Source organism: Oryzias latipes, chromosome 6 (assembly GCF_002234675.1).
Source record: "Oryzias latipes chromosome 6, ASM223467v1".
Taxonomy (NCBI): domain Eukaryota; kingdom Metazoa; phylum Chordata; class Actinopteri; order Beloniformes; family Adrianichthyidae; genus Oryzias; species Oryzias latipes.
In genome coordinates this window covers 751,783-773,437 of record NC_019864.2, presented here as the reverse complement: position 1 = coordinate 773,437, position 21,655 = coordinate 751,783, and the positions used below count along the sequence as shown (strand labels likewise).

The window sequence follows — 21,655 nt, the reverse complement described above, 5'->3', positions numbered from 1 at the left end:
TTCATTCATAGCTGTGAAAATAATTGTAACAAATTTTCTTGATGTGAAATGTATTAAAATACAGATTTTTATTTAGGATGAAGTTAGAGATGATTTGGAATTGTAAAAATATATGTTTGAATTAATGTATGCATAATTTTATAGCAAAAGGGAACAAACCTTTTCACAATTGATTAAAAAAATCGAATGAAAGTGAAAATCTCATTTGTCGGGTATAGAACCAAAAAAGGAAAAGATTTTTTTTTTTGTAAAAACAGGTGTGGAAGCATTTTGTCCCCAATTTACAGACGGACCTGATGATCAGCGTCCTGACGTGTTGATTCGGGTGTTGAGGACTTGGTGAAAACATGAGGTCAGAGCTGAAGCCGGCTCCCCGAGAACAAGCGGCCCTTTGTTGCTTCAAAGTTAATCACAGCTAACAGTGGGGAGGGAGGCAGAATGAGGGGGGGCAAAGAGTAGGGAGGGACGAGGTGAATGAATGTATTGGGGGGGGGGGGGTAACGCAGCCTAATCAGACACCTAGGATACTTGAAAGTGTGCGACAGGCATCTCCTCCGACAGTAAAAGCCAAACTCTGAATTCAGAGCCAATCCTGCCCGTGTTTCTGCTGGGAGCTTCTCCGCAGTCATGAGGTCTAATCTTCCCTAATCGGCTGTGTTTGCTCCACACACGGACTGGGGTTGGAAAACACCGCCTTTTTCTGGAACAACAAACCTCTTACCTTCAGTTTGGACTGAAACTCCCGGGATTTTCTTCTGGCCAAAACCTGGATATGACTGGATACCTGGAGAGGGCAAAAGGAAGGGGAGATTGGGAGAAAAGGAAAATGGACCAAACAGTGAGTTGCCATGGTAATGAAAGGACTGTTGCCATACTGGAAGTGCGCACACACACACGGACGCACACACACACACACGCATGCACTGCACTCCCCTGACAACAGTGAATAGAGCCATCTATGCACATCTTTCTCAGAGCAAAAAGACACCTGGGAGCTGAGTCTCGGAGCGACTCTTTACTGCGCCGTCCAGAAAAAAGGACATAAACATAAAAAGTTTGGACAGCTGCTGCCAGCATTTTTTGTTCTGTGTGTTTATGTGAAGCTGGACCTGCATGAAAGCCGTCAGCACTCACACAGAAAATGGTTCAATGCTGAGAGGAGCAGCAATCAGGCGTCCGCTCTCAGAAAACTCCTAAAATTGACAGAAAAAGACGAGGAAATCCCTTCAAAATGAAAGCAGGAAGAAATAGTGGGGATGGATCTGCAATTAGGTTCGGCAGGCTGTGCTACACAAACACAGCTTCACAAAAAACACATCTTTTCTTGTTAAGACGATGAGACACTCTGACGCTTACGGCTGATTATGTCATTTTCAGGAAAACATCATGGAGCGTGTTTACCTAGAAAAATAAAAAAGATGGATGCAGTCTCCCATCTGAAAATGACAAAACTAGAATCTGCATTTCACCTTTTGTCCAGCAGAGGGCCAACCTTGTCGTGACAGTGGAAGGTTCATTTTGTTCAATGGATGGACCTTGGTGTAAACTTTATTGTTCAAGCAGCTTCTTAAATGCTCTACATAGTTTTCCAGAGATATGAAATTCCGTCTCCCACACATTCTGTCCTCTCTGGGACAATCGTGGACTCACTGCCCCCACCCCGAACCACCCTGACTTGCTGTCTCACACATGAAAAACAAAGGCAGAGGCGGACTATCTGGAAAAAGTCCTGCAGGTCCAACAGCTGCTCATTTGAGGTGCTGTTATCTGAAAGAAGCTGAGCAGGATGGGAAAAAGAATGAAGAAGGAAAGCAGCGAGTCTAGCAGATTCACTGATGCTGTGTCCGAATTCCCAACCTAACCCCTAACAACGGTACTAAAAAACATAGTGCGGCACTATGTAGTGACCTGGATTTTAAAAGCAATTCGAACACCATGCTCACTACTTTTTTTTTAATGACAGATACGACGTCATCGATTACACAAAGTTAAATTCTTTGATATGAGCGTTTTGGGACGGTTATTTATGAGTTCACTGTCCTCTGAAGATAAGAACGTTGATGGTTTATTAAAAGAATTACATCAAATTACATTTATTTATAGTAATTTATATAGTGCACACTATGTAGTGAGTAGGGAAGGAATTCAGTCACAACCTGAGTATCATCCCCATGGGGCGGCTGTGGTGCAGCGGTAGGGCGGTCGACCCATGATTGTAAGATTGCAGGTTTGATTCCCGCCTTGCACGCCCATGTGTCAAAGTCCCTGAACCCCCACCTTGCCTCTGGTGGGAGGTTGGTGCCAGTGTTTGGCAGAGGAGCAGCCATCAAAATTTCTTCATATTCACACTTTGGTGTCTTCTCCTCCAAACTCACAGAGTTGACAGCACCTCCTCTCTTTGGTTTGTCTCTCTTTGGTCCATCTGCATTCTCACTGAAGTGAATCGCACCAGAGTTCATCTGCACAAGAACAGAGACCCTCAGGAGGACCTGAGTTCTGTTGTTTGGTCCAAACCAGAGTTCAGGTGAACTTTTATACCTGACAAACCAGTAAGACCATCAGAGGAAACCGGGACCAGACCCACCAGAATGCATGATCCCTGTAATGTTTGTTGCTAAACTTTTAACCCTCTGACAATGAATCTTTTTAAAACTGTTTCACGTTTGAAAAATGCATCCGAACTTTGAAAGTCCTGCAGAAACTCTGAACATCCAACACCAGCATCTTTTCATCAGGACCTTGCACTATGACACAACTGAATAGGGGCAATTCTATCATAAATTTACCATTCACTACCTAACGTATATCAATGTCACGGATAGAGGATCCACATCCACTAAGTGCTCCAGTATGCTTCAATTTTCCCTCAGGCCTTATCTTTCCATCAGGAGCAGACATTCATGACAAGGAGCTGCTCTGATCCACCTGTACCAAAAAACGCCGCCGGATCCACCATCACCACCCAAAGATCCCATCCTCCTCCTTCTTCCTCTGTCTGCTGGTCTGTAGAGAAGCTGGATTCAGATGCAGAACCAAAACTATCATCCAGCCAATGCAAAAAACAGGTGCTGCTGGTTTAGGTACACCAGGTTTTTTTCCCTCTAATAAAAAAAAGATAAAATAAAGAAATAGACAACAAAGCCATGACTGGAACAGAGCAACAGAAATGGGGATAATGGAAATGGAGCTGAAAATAGATCTTCTGCACATTTTTCAGCTCCTTTAAACTCCTTTAATGCTTTGAATTGTTTCTGGTATCAAACACTCTTCTTTCAGGGATCTCTGCTTTACTTTTAGGATTTTTAACATTTTAAAATCCCACTCCTTTCTACTGATCTATTTTCAAAGCCATCCAAGTGGTCTTTCAATGGTGATGATGCTGTTTTTAGCCCAAATTTCTTTTTAAAAACGGTCATTTTCTAGAACATAGTAGTAGGTTTAAAGGTTGTCATCTGGACTTGGTTTTTAAAGTTAGAAGACGTTTCACCTTCCTATCCAAAAGGCTTTGTCAATTCTGAAATAGCTGGTAAAAGAGCTGGTTTATATAAACCAGCTGGTTTAAACCTTTAAACCTACTACAATAATGGATTCTACCTGGATGAATGAGAGTCTTCATAGACATTTCTCTAGGACATAGTTTCTGCAGAGCAACATTCACATTAGAGTTGTGGGCAGAACCGCTGGCGCTATTCCCCGTCATCCCTTTGTTTACCCTCTCCCCCACTAGCTTACAGCCCCTCACAACCCTAACCTAACGTTACTGGTACAACAAAAATGGTGATCAGTACCAGAACTATCCAGCCGTACAGTTTAGATCCAGATTCCAGCTCAGACGAGGAAAACAAAGACGTTCATGGATCTATTGGTCTGACAGTGGCTGATCAGAATGGAGCAGAGCAGGAAGCTTGTGGCTCACCGATTAGAGTTTATACATCACTACTATTTCTAACCACATTTTTTCATTTGCTCCTAATTCACAATCTGAATCAAGAAAAACTCAGAAATGCAGCTTTAGGTTTAATTTAAGATAAATATGTCCTCCATCATGAGACAAATGCAGGGAGAACATGTTAAAAACCCCTTTTTCATTGGAGTGGGTATTTAGGCTGTTTTAGTCCCAGAAAAGAAAAGGTGAAAGCCGCCAGACTCTTCCAAAGCTCTGTGCTCTCTGAGAAGGTCTCACTCAGAACCGCCAGCAAACACTTGGCTCTTTTATTAGAGCTGAGCTTTTGAAACATTATCCATGATTTCATTTATGCTTATTCAGATATTTATATTTAACATGTGTGAGGTTTTCTAAGCAATCTTTTTTGTCTTTATTGTAAATAAATATGTACATCAAAATGTATTTGCATGATTCATTTGTACATGCAATTTTTCCAGTTTTTGTGTTTTTTGTAACCCTGGTTACCAGCAGCCCATCATGGACTTTCTTCCGCTGAGTCGACCTCTGACCTTGCAGGACACTGCAACGCTACACTTGACTGTAGGGGGGCTTTGTTTCCACATACATGACACGTAGTTCCACAGTGTAACGTTTTTCCCCACGACATATTCAAAGACACGTCTTTGTTTCTGCACTCAACTCATTCATGAACGAAACATTTGACTTGACAGATTTGTGCAAAAACGGGCATTAAACCATTAATTTGACATTTTTAACAAATCGCTAACCCTGGGTCATTTTTAATAATTCTTCAGCATCCTCATGGCTTTTTACACAATAAAACAAAATCTCTTGTAATGTTTGTTAACTACATTCAGCACAAGCAGACGTGACCACTCCTAACCAGCTGTCAAACGTCACAGCGCCCTCTATTGGTAAACATTGGTATTGCTTTTTATAAAATAAGTTTTTCAAACAAACAGATGCATTTAATGCAAAGTTAGGTATACGTTAATCGTGTGTCTGTTGGATTCTATATGTTATGACAACCACAGCAAACAGAACTGGACTGATAGGTGCCTCCCACAATTACCTGCTTCCTCGTCCGCGTCTTGCCTGTTCGCAGTTTGATGTATCTGGCTATCAGCTCATTTCGTCCTGTGGAGAGAAGACACAGAACACGCGATGAAACACTAGACATGCCAGTTTTTCCTAAACACACACACACACACACACACACAGCAGCGTTTTCCACTCACAGACAATCACAAGCAGGAATCATAAGACCCCGACAAACAACTTAGTGTCTGATTTAGAGCTGTTGACCCTGCGATGTCCTGTGACGTGCAGTTTCACACAGAAACGCTGTAATCACTGATACCCCACCGACACACACACACACACACACGCGCAGCCTCTGAATACACATGATCCAACAATGCAGGCATTCATGCGGACCGGCCGTCCCCTGATTAAAGGAACCAGAAGGCCAGCTGTACCCATGCTTACACACACACATGCACACACACATGCACTTACAATACTGAATAATTCAGCCCATTCAATAGGGAGCACAGCAGACTCAGCATGACCTGGCCAGTATAGATTAGTGAGGGACAGGAGGGGGAATGCACAAAAAAAACCTGCAAGTTGAAATCCAGAAAACCCCGCAGCAGTGAAGAGTGTGCATGAGCGTGCACGTGTTTACACAGCTAACTGTGCTGCGTGGCAGAGCCACACACAACGCAACGATCACAACTAAACAGAGCAGAGAGTTTTAGATCATCAGTGGAATGAGGTAATTTGACTGCTGTTGTGTTTGCTAACAAGCAGATTTGGGGCTGTGAGGCTGGCTGTGGTTCGGTTCCTCTGCTGGCCTGTTTTCTGTTGCATCAGAGTGGAAAACCAAAGTCAGGCCAGCTGGCCAACCGATGGTCAAGATGTGCACCAAGCCAACCCTCCACACACTATCCAAATGGCTCCCAACAATAGCCCTAACTAACTAGCAGATGGTGTTTGTGTGTGTGTGTGTGTGTGTGTGTGTGTGTGTGTCTGACCAGCCCCACTGTCACTGAGATAGGCAGCTTAGACTGATAAAATCTACAGCTCTGCATGCAGGTGTTTTCCTCCTAGCAGTCAGAAGCTGTGACTGACGACAGCGTGCACACACACACACACACACAAGTGGCAGCAGACGCACAAACACACACACATGCATGAAGAGAGTCCTGGCTGCGGAGGCTGACATCTGACTCCAGAGGGGCCAGCTGGTCTTTCTAGGAGGCTTAACGGTGAATTATCATCCTTCACTAACCCTGCGGCACAGATCCCTCACCCCCTCCCTGAAAACTCTCTAGCACACACTTCCCTCCCCCCCACCCCCCCTTGTCCATCCCTTGTCTCCCCTGGCTGCCCCCCCCCCCACCTCCTCTCTCCGTCTTGTAGTGAATGGGCATCCCCTCTGCCCCCCCTCCCTCCCTTCTTTCTCTCTGTAAAAGACTTCAAGGCCAAAGTCAGATGGTCATTAACCGTGACGGACAGAGCCCCCCCCGCCCCGTCTCCAGGACGAGGCGGCTCTCTGTGCTGGCTGATGGGGACAAAGACGCCGGGAACTCTGGGAGATGTGTTTGTAATCTGATTTGTAATCATCTGATGAAGGTTGAAATCACCACAACAGTTGGAAGCTGCTGTGTGACGACAGACACACGGATCTGCCTCCTTCTTCTGCTGCAGGTCCGTCACTTCCACATTATACTTTTAAACATCAACAAACTTTACCTGCCATTTAGAGCTCCTGCTTTCCAACACGTAAACGAACTGAGATTAAGAATGTTTTGAATATTGCCAGGCCTGATGTTAGAAATGCACGTCTGAAAGCGAAGCAAGCTAAAAACAGGCTCCTCCAGATAGAAACTGAAGGACAGAATCAAAGTCTTTGATCGGTTTGAGTCTGGAATGCTCAAAAGGTAAAGAGATCCATCCATCTTCCACACATGATGAGGACAAGCCTCTCAGGAGCAAGCAAGCAAAATCCGCCCAAGATCCCAAGGAGGACACATCCAGGAGGTCATGAAGGAGCAGGAGAAGATGAGAAGTGAGAAGGGGTTCAGGAACCAACAGCCAGAAAGACAATTAAAGACAATCGTGGATCCATGCGAGAGTTCCAGGAGAAAGACACTGCAGAGCAACAAGAACACAGAGGAACATCTGGACGAATATTCCAATCAGACCGTAGAGGAACTTTCTGGAAGCATTTCCACAAACATCTGGACTAAATGGACGCCTACAGAGTCAGACATGGTGGTGGGAGTGTGATGCTGTGGGGCTCATTTACTGGTTACTTTCCATAATTTAATGTCAAACAACATTTGACGGTTTATTTTTCTCACTGCACCGAGCTGAAAATGTTTTTGGAAAAACATCTGATGAGGGTTTTAAAATAAATCCCTTTTACGTTTGAATGAACGGGAACTGCCCGGACTATGGAGTAAACCACCTACAGTGGCAGAACTAGCCGGGCTCCGGTTTCTTTTGCTTCTAAGTAAATGTCCAAGAATTGCTGTTGGAGTACTTTCAAACCTTCTGATGGGTCTGAAGTCAAACAGTTCTGAAAAGAATGGATTCATATTCCTCCACAAACACCAGAAAGACTTTTGACAAATGTTAACTTTAAGAAGGAAATATCCAAATATTACAATATCATCTAACTATTTAGAGTGAGACAGGCAATTTTCTGTAACCTGAAGTTCCTGTAAAAGCTTCATTTTCTTTCATTTACAATGCCTTTTTGTACTAGTTAAGTAAATATAAAATGTACATGCATATTTTCATATGAAACTACTTGATACCGGTTTGCATTTGTTTGTCTGCACATTATTGTGTCCTTTCCCCCTTTAAATCCTTCCTGCAGCAGAGTGTTGATGCCCACACTCAGCAGTGATTGGGAACTTCCGCCGCTCTATGGAGGAGCTCAAACAGCCCTTAAGAATAAGGACAAAGCCTCGCTGGCCGCACTTGCTAACAAGGCTGCAGTTGAGTTGTGCATTTTGTTGTTTACCCTGGGAGGACCCAAAAGACCACAGGGGCCAAACTCTGGGCCACAGCCCCGATTCCAGGCAGCCAGGGAGGAGTTTGAGCCTCTGGGAACCTTAGGTGTTGCACAAGAACTGCCCTTGGTTTAAAGAGCCACTCTGACCATCTATTGTAAAAGTGTTCCCAGTGGTCTTTTCATTATGATTATGCCATTTTTAGCCTAATTCCAAAAAGCTGTCATCTTCTAGAACATTTCTGCAGAGCAGCAGTAGTTCGTAATTAGAAGTTTACCTCTGAATGGGCAGGGCCACCATTAAATTAGAATAAAACATATTCCGAACTGCAGTTTTAAGTCCACCATATTCAGAAAAATGCCAAAAGAACACATTAAAACCACCAAATGACCATTTTCTCCGGAGTGGGTCTTTAACAGGAACTTGAAGGTCCAGTTCCTGTGAAGACAAATATGTTCATGACTGCTGAAGACGCTTTCATCACACCTGCCAGTCTGAACAATGTGCTATAAAGGGGACTCTCTTTCTTAGTGGTTACTTGTTGAACTGCACCAGCCTTCAGTTACTTTTAATTTTAAATGTGCCCCGACTCAGAAGACCAAAGGTTGACCCTCAGCTGGAAAGCTGCATATCCTTCAGACAGAAAGCAGCCGATCTAACCCTCGCCTTTCCACATTCAAGTGTGTTTAGGATAATTCATTCAAGATTATTCATCTCGAGTGATGGATGTGCAACATCTGCACTGCAAGGACATTTTCAAAGTGTATTCAGATTTACCAGACTTGACAAAACATCAGAAATATCTCACTGAACAGTTCTGGTCCGCATCACTTCCACCAGCAGGTTTTTTCTCAGTTGGGGAGACGGGAAACGTTGGATCCTGTTGTTAATTCAGGGCAGCAGATCTGTGTATGACTTACAGTATGTGAGGGGACAATGTCATCAGTGTTCTTCACCTGCTCCTTTCATACGTCCACATTAACACAGCACCTTTTGTGCCTCTTCCTTCTTTTCATGGTCCAATCACCATAGTCTCTTTTCTTTGAAACTGCTCAGCTGCCACTGGTTTGGCTTTAGTGTGACGCCCACGAAAAAAAGGTGAATAGCAAAGAAACCGACGATGCAACTGGAGGGTTGTGTGCTGAAAAAGCAACACAAAACCAAGGTCAGCAAGTCCTCATCAGGACTCCAGCACCTTAACTTAGACATCAGTTCCTACTCGTCTGCATGAAGACTAACTAAGAGGAAGCTGCAGACATTCCAGATGGTCATCAAAGACCCCCAGAGCAGCTTGACTCCTCTCCCTGAATGACATCCTCTCTGCTCCACCTCCAAAGAAAAACCAGACGCTGCCTAAGGCGGTTGGGTAACCATGATAAACGTATCAACAACCAGGACACTGAATCAACAAGGTAAACAAACAGCACTGATTGATCAGATACAGATCAATAAAGAAGAGCCACAGTCGGATCTTTAGCGTCTGCGCACGTCAGCACTTCGGGTAGGATGCATCCTGAGAGGAGCGCACGTGTCCGTGCACAGATTTTATCTGAGACCACAGAGTAAAGCTACAGGACAACACACTACCATTCGATCCATTGTCATCACTCTGTCTTCAGAATTCGAAGTGACTACAGTATAAAAGACTGTGAAGATCAATACCGGCATTCTGGGAGGAAAGAAAACTACCCGATGTGACATAAATCCCTCAGTTGTTGACAGAATCACAACTGTAAAGAAAAACCAGCAGGGAGACTAGACATTGACTGCAGTCACATGATGGGACAGTCTTCCCGCTGCGGTTTTCATGAAGTTTTTAAGTGGTAAATGCTGGCCTGATGCCAGAGGGCAGGCTTGGTGAGTTATTCATCGTTTCAATTTTCAACTTGGTATTATTGTACCCTATCATTGCCCAAATTGGACAATACTACTTGGCTTAAAAACAGAAAGCAGAAGGAGTCATGAAACTACTGAAACTACTTCAGCATCAGCAAGGCAAGTGCAGCCAAGCGCCGCAGTGACAAGCCTCTCAGCTCCGCCTCTCAGCTCCGCCTCTCCTCTAAGCTGTTTCACCGTGTTCACCGCTGCACAGCCGCAGCAGCACTCGGATTCCACTCTGTCAAGTTGAAAACCTCGATAACTTTCCAGCGCAATATTTATCTGGTAAGAAACACAGTATCTCTAGTTCGTCGGACCAAAACAGACCCTGATTAGAATATTCAGTAAAAAGTTATGCTACAGACTGCTTCTATGCAGACAGTTCATCATCTCATTGATGCTTGTTGAGTTCTCCTTTTATGTTTCTGTTTACATTCAAGGCCTGACTTTCTATTGTGAGTTTAACCCTAGAACATTTTTCTATAAAAAGTTACACCATAACTTTTGCCGGGTAATTTCTACCCGATATAATAAACCCAACAAAAAGTACTTGTCATAAAACATAGATCAAAACATGACGACACATGATAAATTGGAGTGGTTTCCTTTTATTTTCAACTGTGGTATGTGTAGTAAAATGAAAAAGAAAAACAATAGGAAGTTCCTAAAAACATGTTCAAAAACTACAGACATTTTAGGATTTTGAAAACAAAAACGTCCTACAAAATAATAAAATGAAACTGAAAAGTCAGTCTTTGGTCCACCCATTCCTGGGCCATGTGAGACTTCCCTGGTGAAGGCACAGACTCCTGGACACGCGACATATTGAAATTCATGTAAACAGTTGGGCTCGTTTGAAAATCACCTGGCGACAGGGTTAATTAAATGTGCTTAAAAATATCAAATATACTTATATAGCTTTTTACTACGTTCTTAGAAGGCCAAAAAGTGCTGCCAAACACTGGCAGAAGGAAATTTTTGTCCAAATTTTGTATCAAATTAAAATCTAAAGCCTCAACGCACTTTGGTTCCTGTGCCACTGATGAGTTCATATTGTCATGTCATTGAAAAACCATGTAATTCCCATAAAACACTCTCTGATGTTTGAACCTTTGATTAACTTTACACTCACAGTAGAACACAACAGTAACGTAAGTCAACGGAAACGTCCCTGTCCTAAACCACGGTGAGAAGGATTCAAAGGCTTTTGGACCTGCAGGTCACTGGTGGACTGGGGCTGAACTGGGCAGCTCACTGGTATCTATGTGAAGGCGTGTGACGTGTTTCAGGCTAAAGATCTGATTGTGACCATGGGACCTTAGCATGCCATCACAGATGGTGTCAAACCAAGAGAACTGATTAAGCAAATGCTTCACATTACTGTGGAACCCCGACAGAAATAGAGTGTTGTTCATCTGGAGTTTTTCCCTCCAGTTGACGCCTCAGTGTTGGTTGGAATGGATACGAAAATACTGCAGTTCTTCTTCCTGGAACTCATCCGCTCAAACATGAACACAAAGTGAGAGCTGCGGCGCAAAAACAGCATTCACACTGAAAGTGCACACCTCAGCATGGAAGATGCAGAGGGAGAAACAGATAAAACAAATGTGTTGTTCCAACCAAGCCCGCCACTCTACAGAGAAAAGACACAAGCGATGGAGAGGGAGGGGAGCGCAGCTGGTGGCAGCCAGAGGACCATCTGTTCATCACTCTATTAGTTCACACACACATAGTGCACCTACAGCATGCCATTTCCTCTGTCCAACAGCTTATCTTTCTTTCGTTTGCCTCTGACACTTGATGCTCTGTGCGGCGACCTCCTTTCTCGCCACATGTGTGGTTATGCCTGCCGCTTGACAGCGTCTCCACCAAAGGCTGAATGCTGCTGTTTTGTCCCTGCCCAACACTGCCAGTGTTTCAATTTGTTCAGGTAAAGCATGTTACACAAAGGTCGTTTGTTTAGGCCCTGGTCACAACTGTCCTTATGGGTGTGTACAGGTGAAAAATGGTCAAACAGAGCATGCAGGTGGCCTGTAGGGAACATCAAATTCATAGAACGCTCTGTAAAAATGTTTGTGCAAATGTTTTCTACGGAAATGCTGCAGTCGTGGTGAACACTTACAAACCACTTACTTACGTAAAGGTAAGTAAGTGTCGGTGAGACACAGTCATGGGCCTGCGGGCGTCCTACAGGTACTTACTGTACATATCACATGCACACCCGGTACGTTGGTGAGTAGGGAGTTAGTACTCCCACCTTGCTAATGACTAGAGTGTGGTGTAAGGAAATACAACACCCTCACCCGTACGTCATAAGTCTGTATAACTTACCGGTACATTATCCTTAGAAAATACTTCATGATACACTTACCACACGCATGACAATGGTTCATTGCATTTCAATGACGTCCCTTGAGGTGGTCGTATGAGCCTCAAGGGAACTGTAAGACACACTTTAGTGCTCCCCTTAACCCTCGTGCTATCCTATGACCCCACCCTTCCATTGACGTGTTCCCCCTCCCATGACAAAGGTGGATAAAGGTGGAAAGATTTCATGTAATCCATGGACACCAGTGAAGATCACAAATCATTGAAGAAAAAAGGTTCAGAGCACTGAATGTTTGTGTCTTGTTTTTCCTCCTACAGAAACCATATTAAAACAAAAAAATATATTTCTCTCCCGCATCTTTTTACATTTTCAAACATTTTTGAAAATGCTCCAGGGAGCCACTAAGACAGCGCTAAAGAGCCGCATGCGGCTCCTGAGCCACGGGTTGCCAAACCCTGGTCTAGTGGGTCTAGATGACCCAACTCCCAATGTTAAAGTGCCTAGGATAGCACAAGGGTTACAGCAGATCCCCCCTCTAAGACCCTCCATAGACCCTGACAACCCAAAAATCCAGAGCACTTGTAAAGGCATGTGATTAAGGGTTTAGAGAGCGGAGCCCCGCTTCACCTGCAACCACACACCTGCCCCTCTCAAGGTTGTGATGAGCAGAGCTCTGAGTCACTCACCGTACATCTTTCCTTCATCTGAGAGGATGATCTTCCTCCTCCCACAGGGAGGGTAGATGGCCAGGGCCTCCTGGAAGCTCTGCTCGATGTCTGGGCTCCAGACCCCCTCGGGGTCTCCATCCATGGTCTTGTCTCCTCCCGAGTCACTTAGTCTGTCCATGTCCTCTCCTGGACTCTCACTACCGCTCCAGCTGCGCTCCATATTAAAGCTGATGGGTGTTCAGCACCTTCAACAGTGTTGTGACTGCAGCCCCTACTGATCAACTCAACCTCAAACAGATGATAATAGCAGCTATTAATTTCCAGTGGGGGCAGCCAGAGGCGGTGAACTATAAATTGAGGGCTAATGTTAGCCTCTGCTTCTGCAATGGCAGCTTTAGCAGTGAAGACAACGGAAGGCAGCAGGCCGGTGGAGGGTCCAACGCCAGACAGCAGGAAACCTGCAGAGCAAAGAGAGAAAAATGTGATGGTTCGTCACTGTTTCCATTCATCCTATTTGGAAATGAATCTTTCTTAAAGGTGAAGGGAATTGAAGGGATTCACTACAATAATTGTTTTTTCCCAAGGTTTCTTTTAGAATTGTTGCATGCTGGCAAATGTTAACCTTTGTTAACTTCAATCCACACATCAATCCAAAAAAGCATCAAGTTTACACGTTTACACGGCCAACAAAACAGTGGATGTTCAGACTCTGGTCCAGTCAAATATTTGCAGCTTTAATTTCTCTTATTAAATTGAAGCCTTGGTAAGTTACTTTTAGTAATTACTTTTATAAGTATTCATTGTGTGTGGGATGATGGGTCGTATGTTTTAAGTGGGGGGGGGGGGGGTTATTGCAATATTGTGTGTTTTGGGGGTTTTTGTTCTTAATGTTAAAGCGCTTCGAGTTGCACAATGTATGAAAAGCGCTTTTTTTATAAATAAAGTTTGAATTGATAATATATGAATGCATTAAAATATAACAGAAGGGTTGAAACCCGCCGCGGCGCTTCACACCAACAGTTTTGTCTGTCCCCCAGAATTACATCTGTACGACTTCTCTGCAGAAATGTTCGGTCTGGTAGGACTGCACAAATATTTACACACATCCAGAAAAGTTTCAAGCCAAGGTGCAAAAAGTTTTGCACTTTTTTAAGTTTGTGCTGAGAGCAACTTTTTTACAACGTGCAATATGTCTGTGAAGGTTCTCACTTATCCAGGTGACGTCTTGAGGTTGAGTCATTGCAATTAACCCTTGTGCTATCCTAGGCACTTTAACGTTGGGAGTTGGGTCATCTAGACCCACTAGACAGAGCTCTGAACCTTTTTTCTTCAATGATTTGTGATCTTCACTGGTGACCATGGATTACATGAAATCTTTCCACCTTTATCCACCTTTGTCATGGGAGGGGGAACACCTCAATGGAAGGGGGGGGGGGGGGGTCATCTAAGATAGCACAAGGGTTAAACCAAAAATCTGAAGGATTTTAGGTTCAACTGCCATGACTCCAATTCAACATTTTTTCATTAAACTAATAGAAGAATGCTGCTACAGTAAATACTAGTTCCCATAGATGTGTATGGGAAATTAATGAATGGGGGAGATGATGCAAGATTTAGAAGGGAGAAACGAGGAAAGTGAAGTGTGTGCCAGCTGCTTACAATTCTTCTGAAATCCCCCGTGGTAAACAGCAGGGCCGGCGAACGCTCACACACTGACATATGCACACGTTCACACCACACACAAAATTACAGTGCCAGCCCCCCCCCCGGGCGAACACATGTCATTTTGTCTGGTCGTCTCTTGTTCACACTTCCCCAGCACTGTCCCCTGCCACAGCCTGAACCACCTTACAGTGTGAAGTGAGCGTGAAGCAAGCTAAATCTGGGACGGACTTGAACCCTGTCCAGCTCGCGTGTTCTGGGGTAAACACCTGGGGGTAGAGCTCCGCCGGCGCACAAACATCTGCTGGCTGCCGCTCGCATGTGTGAGTAATGAATCTGCTGCCGGTTACAAGCGGTTGGTCCTCTGGATCCATCTCCACACTCATTCTTTTCACCCTCGTTTCCATTTCTTTTCGCCGCAGACCCGTTTTCCATTCAAACCCAGGCTGAACAGAAGCTGCTTTTTTTCTTTCACTCTGCTTGCTGGAGTCAAGTACAGCTCTTCACGGGTAGCAAAGGTTGGAGCATCTTTAAATGACTGTTTTGAAATGAGCCACTTTTCAAGAAGGTTGCAGCCCGGTTCTCTGAACTGAACGCTCTGTTCTCCACATTCCGGGGAAAAAAATAACAAAATGTGTTGGTTTAATTGTGGTGCTTAAAGGCAGGTGACATGTTGGTGAAGCCAAACAGTTGAACTTTTCCGCTGCAGAGCCGCCATTTAAAGCTCATTGGGACGGGATTTTTCCCCAGCTGAGCTTGAACTCACCACCCAGGGACTTTCGGTAAAGAGCCTGAATCTTTCTTTGGAAAAGCTGCAGAGAAACTCAAACATACTCGGTGTGATTCAGAGCTGAAAAGGTCTGAATCACACAACACTGTCTGTTTGGCGTAAACCCTTTTGGCCAAGAGACATCTACTCGTTCTGATTTGCAACCCTTCATTCTTCATGCAGGAATGAACAGAGATGGAAAACGGAGAACCAAGTTCAGGTTCTTTAGCATCAAAAGGCGGCAGATGTGTTTCTGTCAGCTCTGAAGAACAGCTCTCCTCTGAGAAACAAAGCTCACAAACATCTTTGGCTGGCGCAAAGGGTTCATGTAACCCTTCTGCTATCTTAGATGACCCCACCCTTACATTGACGTGTTCTCCCTACCATGACAAAGGTGGATAAAGGTGGAAAGATTTCATGTAATCCATGGACACCAGTGAAGATCACAAATCATTGAAGAAAAAAGGTTCAGAGCACTGTCTACTGGGTCTAGATGACCCAACTCCCAAAGTTAAGGTGCCTAGGATAGCACAAGGGTTAAGTGATTTCTTTCAGGAAAAAAATTTTTGGGGGGAAACAAACTCAGATCGCCTGAATGTTTAGGAACAGATTCTATAGATGAGTTCTTTCTGAAACTCAGATTTCTGCTGTGACATTTGATCTTAGCCCAGTTTAGGAAATGTTGTGACATTAAAGAAAGACCCGACAGACCTGACAGTTACAATTTCTTCACAATTTGGTTCAAGCTTTGATTTCTGGGTCACTGTTTTGTTGTGGTTCAGTATGTGAAAAAAAACCAAATAAATTGACAAATAAGCAAGTACTAATGAAGAAACCCATTTTCAGCAGGCTTTTACTAACCCTCCTTTAATGTAATGAAACAATAAATAATAAATCCTTTTTAAATTTACCACAACACATGTGTTAAACATCCTGGTATGCAGTAGGGATGCAACCATTCATTTGACCAGAATTTGGTTCAATGGTGTAACGCATGGTTCAGTTTCAAACAGTGAATTGTGGCATCACTTATTACACCTGATTGAGCAGCAATGGAAGGTGGAACATGCCTTCATCTTCAGGACCCACTTAACCCCTTTCAGGGTCACAGGGCTGCTGGAGCCTATCCCAGCTACAGTTTAGCGAAGGCGGGGTCACCATGAACAGATGGTGTAGCATTTCCTCTGACTATAAATAGAGGAAATGGCAGCACAAGAACTGGAGTTAAATTGAACAATATTTAAGGCGGGGCTGGGCAACTCCAAGCCTCGAGGGTTGCTGTGTCTGCATGATTTCCAGTCCTGCTCATGGCTGATCACCTCGGTCAGGTGTCCAGCCGATTAGAACATGTCCGAGCAGGATATGTTGGAGAACATCCAGGAATGCTGCCCTCGAGGCCTGGGGTTGCCAATCTCTGTTTTAGGGCCTTTAATGGGTTTTGGTGCAATAAACTTAAAGTTTATGAAACTGACAAAAATGCAGACAATTTTGTTTTCTTTTCATCTAAACGTGATATTCTAATAAATCAAGTGTGGATAAAATGATGGTAGAACTGTGGAATTTAAAAATCTGATGTGAATCGGACCTACATTTGATCCGTTCAAAGCTGTTGTTTGATCCAGAAGCAGGTTCAAAAATGGAAAAAAAATAGGCGACATTTTGAAACAGTTATGAACATTTGACAAAACATTTGTCTTTTTCATTTAAACTCATGCAGAAATCAAAGTGACCAAATGCTATCTGTAAATTCAGAGACCTTGATCTTTCCAAAAAAAAAAGTCTTTATTAAAGTTTTTCTGCATTCAGATCATCTTTAAAGAATCTCCTCAAAGCCATCCACGTTCAAAAGCTTCAACATCTTCATTTACAGAGAAAAGTTCAGATTGTTGTGGAAGTGTCTTCAGTTTTTCAAAAAGGTAAAGTGATCATAATGGGCCTTTCAATTCCAAACCTCTTTTCTGTAAAGGACACAGTTGACAGTTGTGTGAAAAGCTTTAAACAGCTGGAGGAAGCTGCCAATGCAGGCCAGGATCACACACTCGTAACACATTCAACACAGTGCTGAAGGCCATTGTATAAAGAACACTGAGAGAGACTTATAGAAACAGATTTGTGGCGGCTTACCTTAACCTCACCAAGAAACCGATCAAAAGGTTTTTTAAAGAAGGAATTTGCTGCGATCACAAGATAAAGCTTTAACTCTGTAAGCATGGAGAACGCACAGGCGCACTCAAGGCTGAATGCAGTACTTTCAGCAAATCTGCTAACACTTGCATGCTAACATTAGCAGCTAACATTTGAATCCACTAGCAGATGAACCTTTGGATTGTAAAGAGTCATAAATGTGAAATAATGACGTTTGTTTGGGAGACCTTCATGTCTTCATGTGGATACAGCTCAAACTACTTTTTGTATTTAAAAAAAGAGTTTTTGATTCCTGAATGTAAACACAAACAAGAGTTTAAATGCTGAAGCCTAATGGAGCCCCGCCTTCTATTCTGGATTTGGAGCCGATCAGGAAATGCAGTTCCCCAAATGACCACTAGGGTTGTTGTTGTTTCTTTAAAGCAGTGCTTCTCAATTTTTTTTTTTTTGCGCGGTGACAATATATTAGGTTAATATTTATAAAAATTTTGTAAGTATACCGAAAATTGTATCTGTTAAAATTAACAAAAGAAAAAAGAAATATAAATCCACTTTAAACAAACAAATATTACATTTATTTTGCCATTCAGAAACCCTGTTCTAGTCTAAAACAGAAAAGCAGCTTAAAGTGCCTAAAATAAAAAAAATCTGTCAGTCCTTATTCAAACTAGAAACATTTTGACCAACTGAACCATTTGATTCTGAGAAAAATAATTCAATCAATAAATAATATTACATGTAAATTGATCTGAAATATTAACACAGCAGCACCAATCTATTTATTGTTTTTAGTCTGAAGAAACAGATAAAAAACATTGTGCTGATTTTTTTCTAAATGATGGATTGTTTATTCATGATCTCATAAAGTGCAGCTCTTTTCCTGTATTACCTGCTGTCTTTATGTCAAATACTGACACCAACTAAACCACAGAAAAGACAAAGAAAACATTTATGGACAATAAAGACACATCATCAAAATGTCTACAATAGTTCATAAAGAATGACATTATTGGCATGAGCTGAAGAATCTAAAGGCACGCGGTGATCCTGGTGTTGCGCAATAGAGGCAGCGCTCCGCGTGTGCTGTTCCACCTTGCAGCCTGAGCCCACTACCCCCCCTCTCCTTCTCACACACGCGTGTGTCAGGAGACAGGAGCAGCTGCAGGGACGGTAGTTCACAGTTTCAGGCTGTCTGTCATATAACAGATAATAGGAAACCAACAGTGCCGCAGATTTTTTGTCCAAGCACTGAGTCGCTGTCACCGCAGCCCCCCTTTTGCGCCCCGAGCAATTGCCTGTATTACCTGTGCCTAAAACCGCTACGGGCCGCGCCCCACTATTGGAGAAGCACTGCTTTAAAGAGAGTAGTGTCCCATTGACTCACATACTATTTACACTCTGATTTTAATTAATTGATGTTTTTTTTTACCTTTTTTCACTAGTTTCAGCACCGGGGGGGCATTAACTGAGGACTGCATTAAAGACAAGCTGGTGAATTGTTTACGACACCCATGATCTGTACCAGTGGTCTGTCAGAGAGGGGAAGCTCATTTTCTCCCTACATCATAAAATTGTCTATTTATTTAAAAGTAAATTCTGCCCTACTAACATTATATAAATGAAGGAATGAATGAATGAATGACTCAAAAAAAAATTGAACTCTGTAAAACTGAAACAAGAAATGTGTTGTATAATTGTGTGAAATGTATGATGAAAATCAAGCAGTTTCACCAAGCCAATATCAAAGAAATTGGTTGCAGCAGTTTTTATTTCGACTGAACTTGAGAAATCCGCGATGGGACTGAGAATAGCTTCAGTGATTCCTTATAGCACAGAATCGCTGTCAGTCAAAAGGAGATGCAGTCTTTCGACAGGCCCACCAATCATCACGCAGAAACTCAGAGTCCCGGCCAGCCCACTCCCCATTGACCCCCAGCGACGCTGAGCGTCCGTGGGCAGGACATAATCGCAGCGTTTATCCAATGACCCTGTAGTTTCGAAGCGCTGAAAAAAAAACGTTCAAAGCAGCCCCATTGAAGTCAATGGACGCCGGGCTTCTATAGGGAAATGCACTGTGGGAATGTATGAGAAGGAAATGGAGTCGGCCAACCTGCTATATGTAACTGATTCTGAACGAACTCGTCTTTGAGATGAACGTTTTCTAACGTATTTTTTGTCAATAAAATGTAAATACAATAGTACATACTTGACCATTAATTTTGTGACATTATAAGGGAAGGCGAGCTTCCCTTGCACTCTTGAAGAAATCGCCACTGATCTGTACGTGAGTGCAAAATGCATCCCTATTCTCCATTTCTGCAGTTTCTTTTTATACATCCTAGTATCATTACTAAACGAAGACCAGTCAACCTAAAAAGGGGCCTAAATAAGGTCCGTTCATTAAACTGCAAATTTGGCGTCATTGCGATATCAGCCTGTGCAACTTTTGCAAAAGGGGGTGCAAACTGCGAGAAATAGTTATGGTACTTTCAATGTTTGCACAGATGCTAAAACAATTCTATGGCAGCTGAAAGTAATTCATGAATCAAATAAAGCTCTTTACGCATTTGATCAAGCGGATGGAGCCCCTTCATGTTAGATGCCCCCCTCCTATGGTTCAACGGAGTTTAATTTAAAAGGCTATATCATCCAAAATCATTTATTATTTTACGTTTCTAAGTTTATAATAATGTTCAGCGGTATTTTGATCCATTCACGCATTTCTGAGTCTTCCTCTGAAAGCCTTTTCTCTTAGCACCAGCCCCTCCAAATCCACGAAAACGAGTGGGTTCTCACATTGTGACATCACAAAGTGGGAACAGCCCATTCCAGGAAGAGTCTGCTCTGCCTGCCCCGCCCTCAGTTTAACAGACACACCCATTTTCTCCATGGAGCTAGCGGTGATTGTTTTTTTTACATGCGCAATATGCACATTTGTAAAAGTTTGTTGTTAATTTTTGTGGGTGAAACACAGACGTGCTCCTGAGGCTCTAGAATGGAAGTCTAAGAGGACAGGTGGCGGACCGTGGGAACCGTGAAAGACTGACACAGAATGACACGGGTGATGGTGTGACCTTGGTTGTGTCCAAATTCCCTCACTCCTCACAACTTAGAGCAGCTTTTTTGAGCCAAGGCGCACTTTCTCCTTGACAAAAATCATGCGGCACATCAGCATCCAAGAATTTAAAAAGGAGAAACTCATAGTCTGTACTGATCTATAGTCCTTCTGCAATCTCACATGCATTTTTGTGATAATTGTGGCAGAAAACGCTGGAAGTTGCAGCTGTTTTTTCTTAAAGATGTATTAAAAGTTTAGTTAGTTTTCAGTAATAATTTTCAACTAAATTATTTGAAATTTTACCCGGGTAGTTGTTTTTTCCCGTCAGTTTATTAGCATTCAGTTTTTTGTAACCTCACAAAAAACAAATATATTCTTTCTAAATATCGATTTATTTTTTTAAGATTCATTTCAATGTTAGTGCAAAAGAAAATGTAATTTTTGAACAATATGACACGTTATTAGAAAAGTGTTTCAGTTGTAAAGATGACTTGGACCAAACTCTGGGATGTTTGGCTGTTAATAAACACAAACCTTGAAGGAGAACTAAACTGTTGACCTCTGATTTCATCAGGAAGATTGAAAAACTGGTAGATGTGTTCGATGTGGTTTAAGACGTTTAACAGGGAGGACTCATTGTACGCTGAGATGCTGTCACTTTAACTCAATGCATCATGGGAGATGTAGTGCTATAACTGCTGCAGGTGGCAGACAGACTCTCTTCTCTGAGCTTCATTGTTTGGTTCACGTGTTCCACGGTCTGACACCGGATTCTGTGGAAAGCTACACCGCTAAAGACGAGCTTTAGCTGGTGTTTTTGTTAGAACTGAGAGACTTTATGAGCAGAATCAGAACAAGGAAGTGAAGACTTTAACCACTTCTGATTGGTCAGTGTGATGACGTATGATTAAGTCTTCAAGAATGATTGGTGGAGACAGTTAAAGGGGCGGGACTTTTCACAAAACAGCTGTAGCTGCGGCTAAATCGTGGTACCGTCATTCTTATCCAAATTTCTTTAATAGAATCAAATAAACACAAAGAAAAAAATCTTTTACGATCTTTCATATTCCTAACTACTCAGTGTTTTATCAGTTTGGATGAACACAGAGCTGATATCCTGGAGATGGAAAATGTTTTTACATCAGTTAATGAGGGGAATTTCCCACGGCACACTCTGGTTGAAAAACACTGACTTAGCGCACTAGAGGACAGCC

The 21,655-nt window shown here is 42.9% G+C and overlaps 1 protein-coding gene across 1 annotated transcript in view; it reads right to left on the bottom strand.

Annotated features, from left to right (window-relative positions):
* LOC101161457 (transcriptional enhancer factor TEF-1) overlaps positions 1–21,655 on the bottom strand; it is a 52,199-nt gene that overhangs the window by 18,985 nt on the left and 11,559 nt on the right. The window contains exons 2-4 of the mRNA XM_023955425.1: positions 12,826–13,265; positions 4,980–5,044; positions 722–784 (exon numbers count right to left, since the gene is read on the bottom strand). Coding sequence (XP_023811193.1) covers positions 722–784; positions 4,980–5,044; positions 12,826–13,027 — 330 coding nt within the window. The 5' untranslated portion in view covers positions 13,028–13,265. The remainder of the gene's footprint in view (positions 1–721; positions 785–4,979; positions 5,045–12,825; positions 13,266–21,655) is intronic.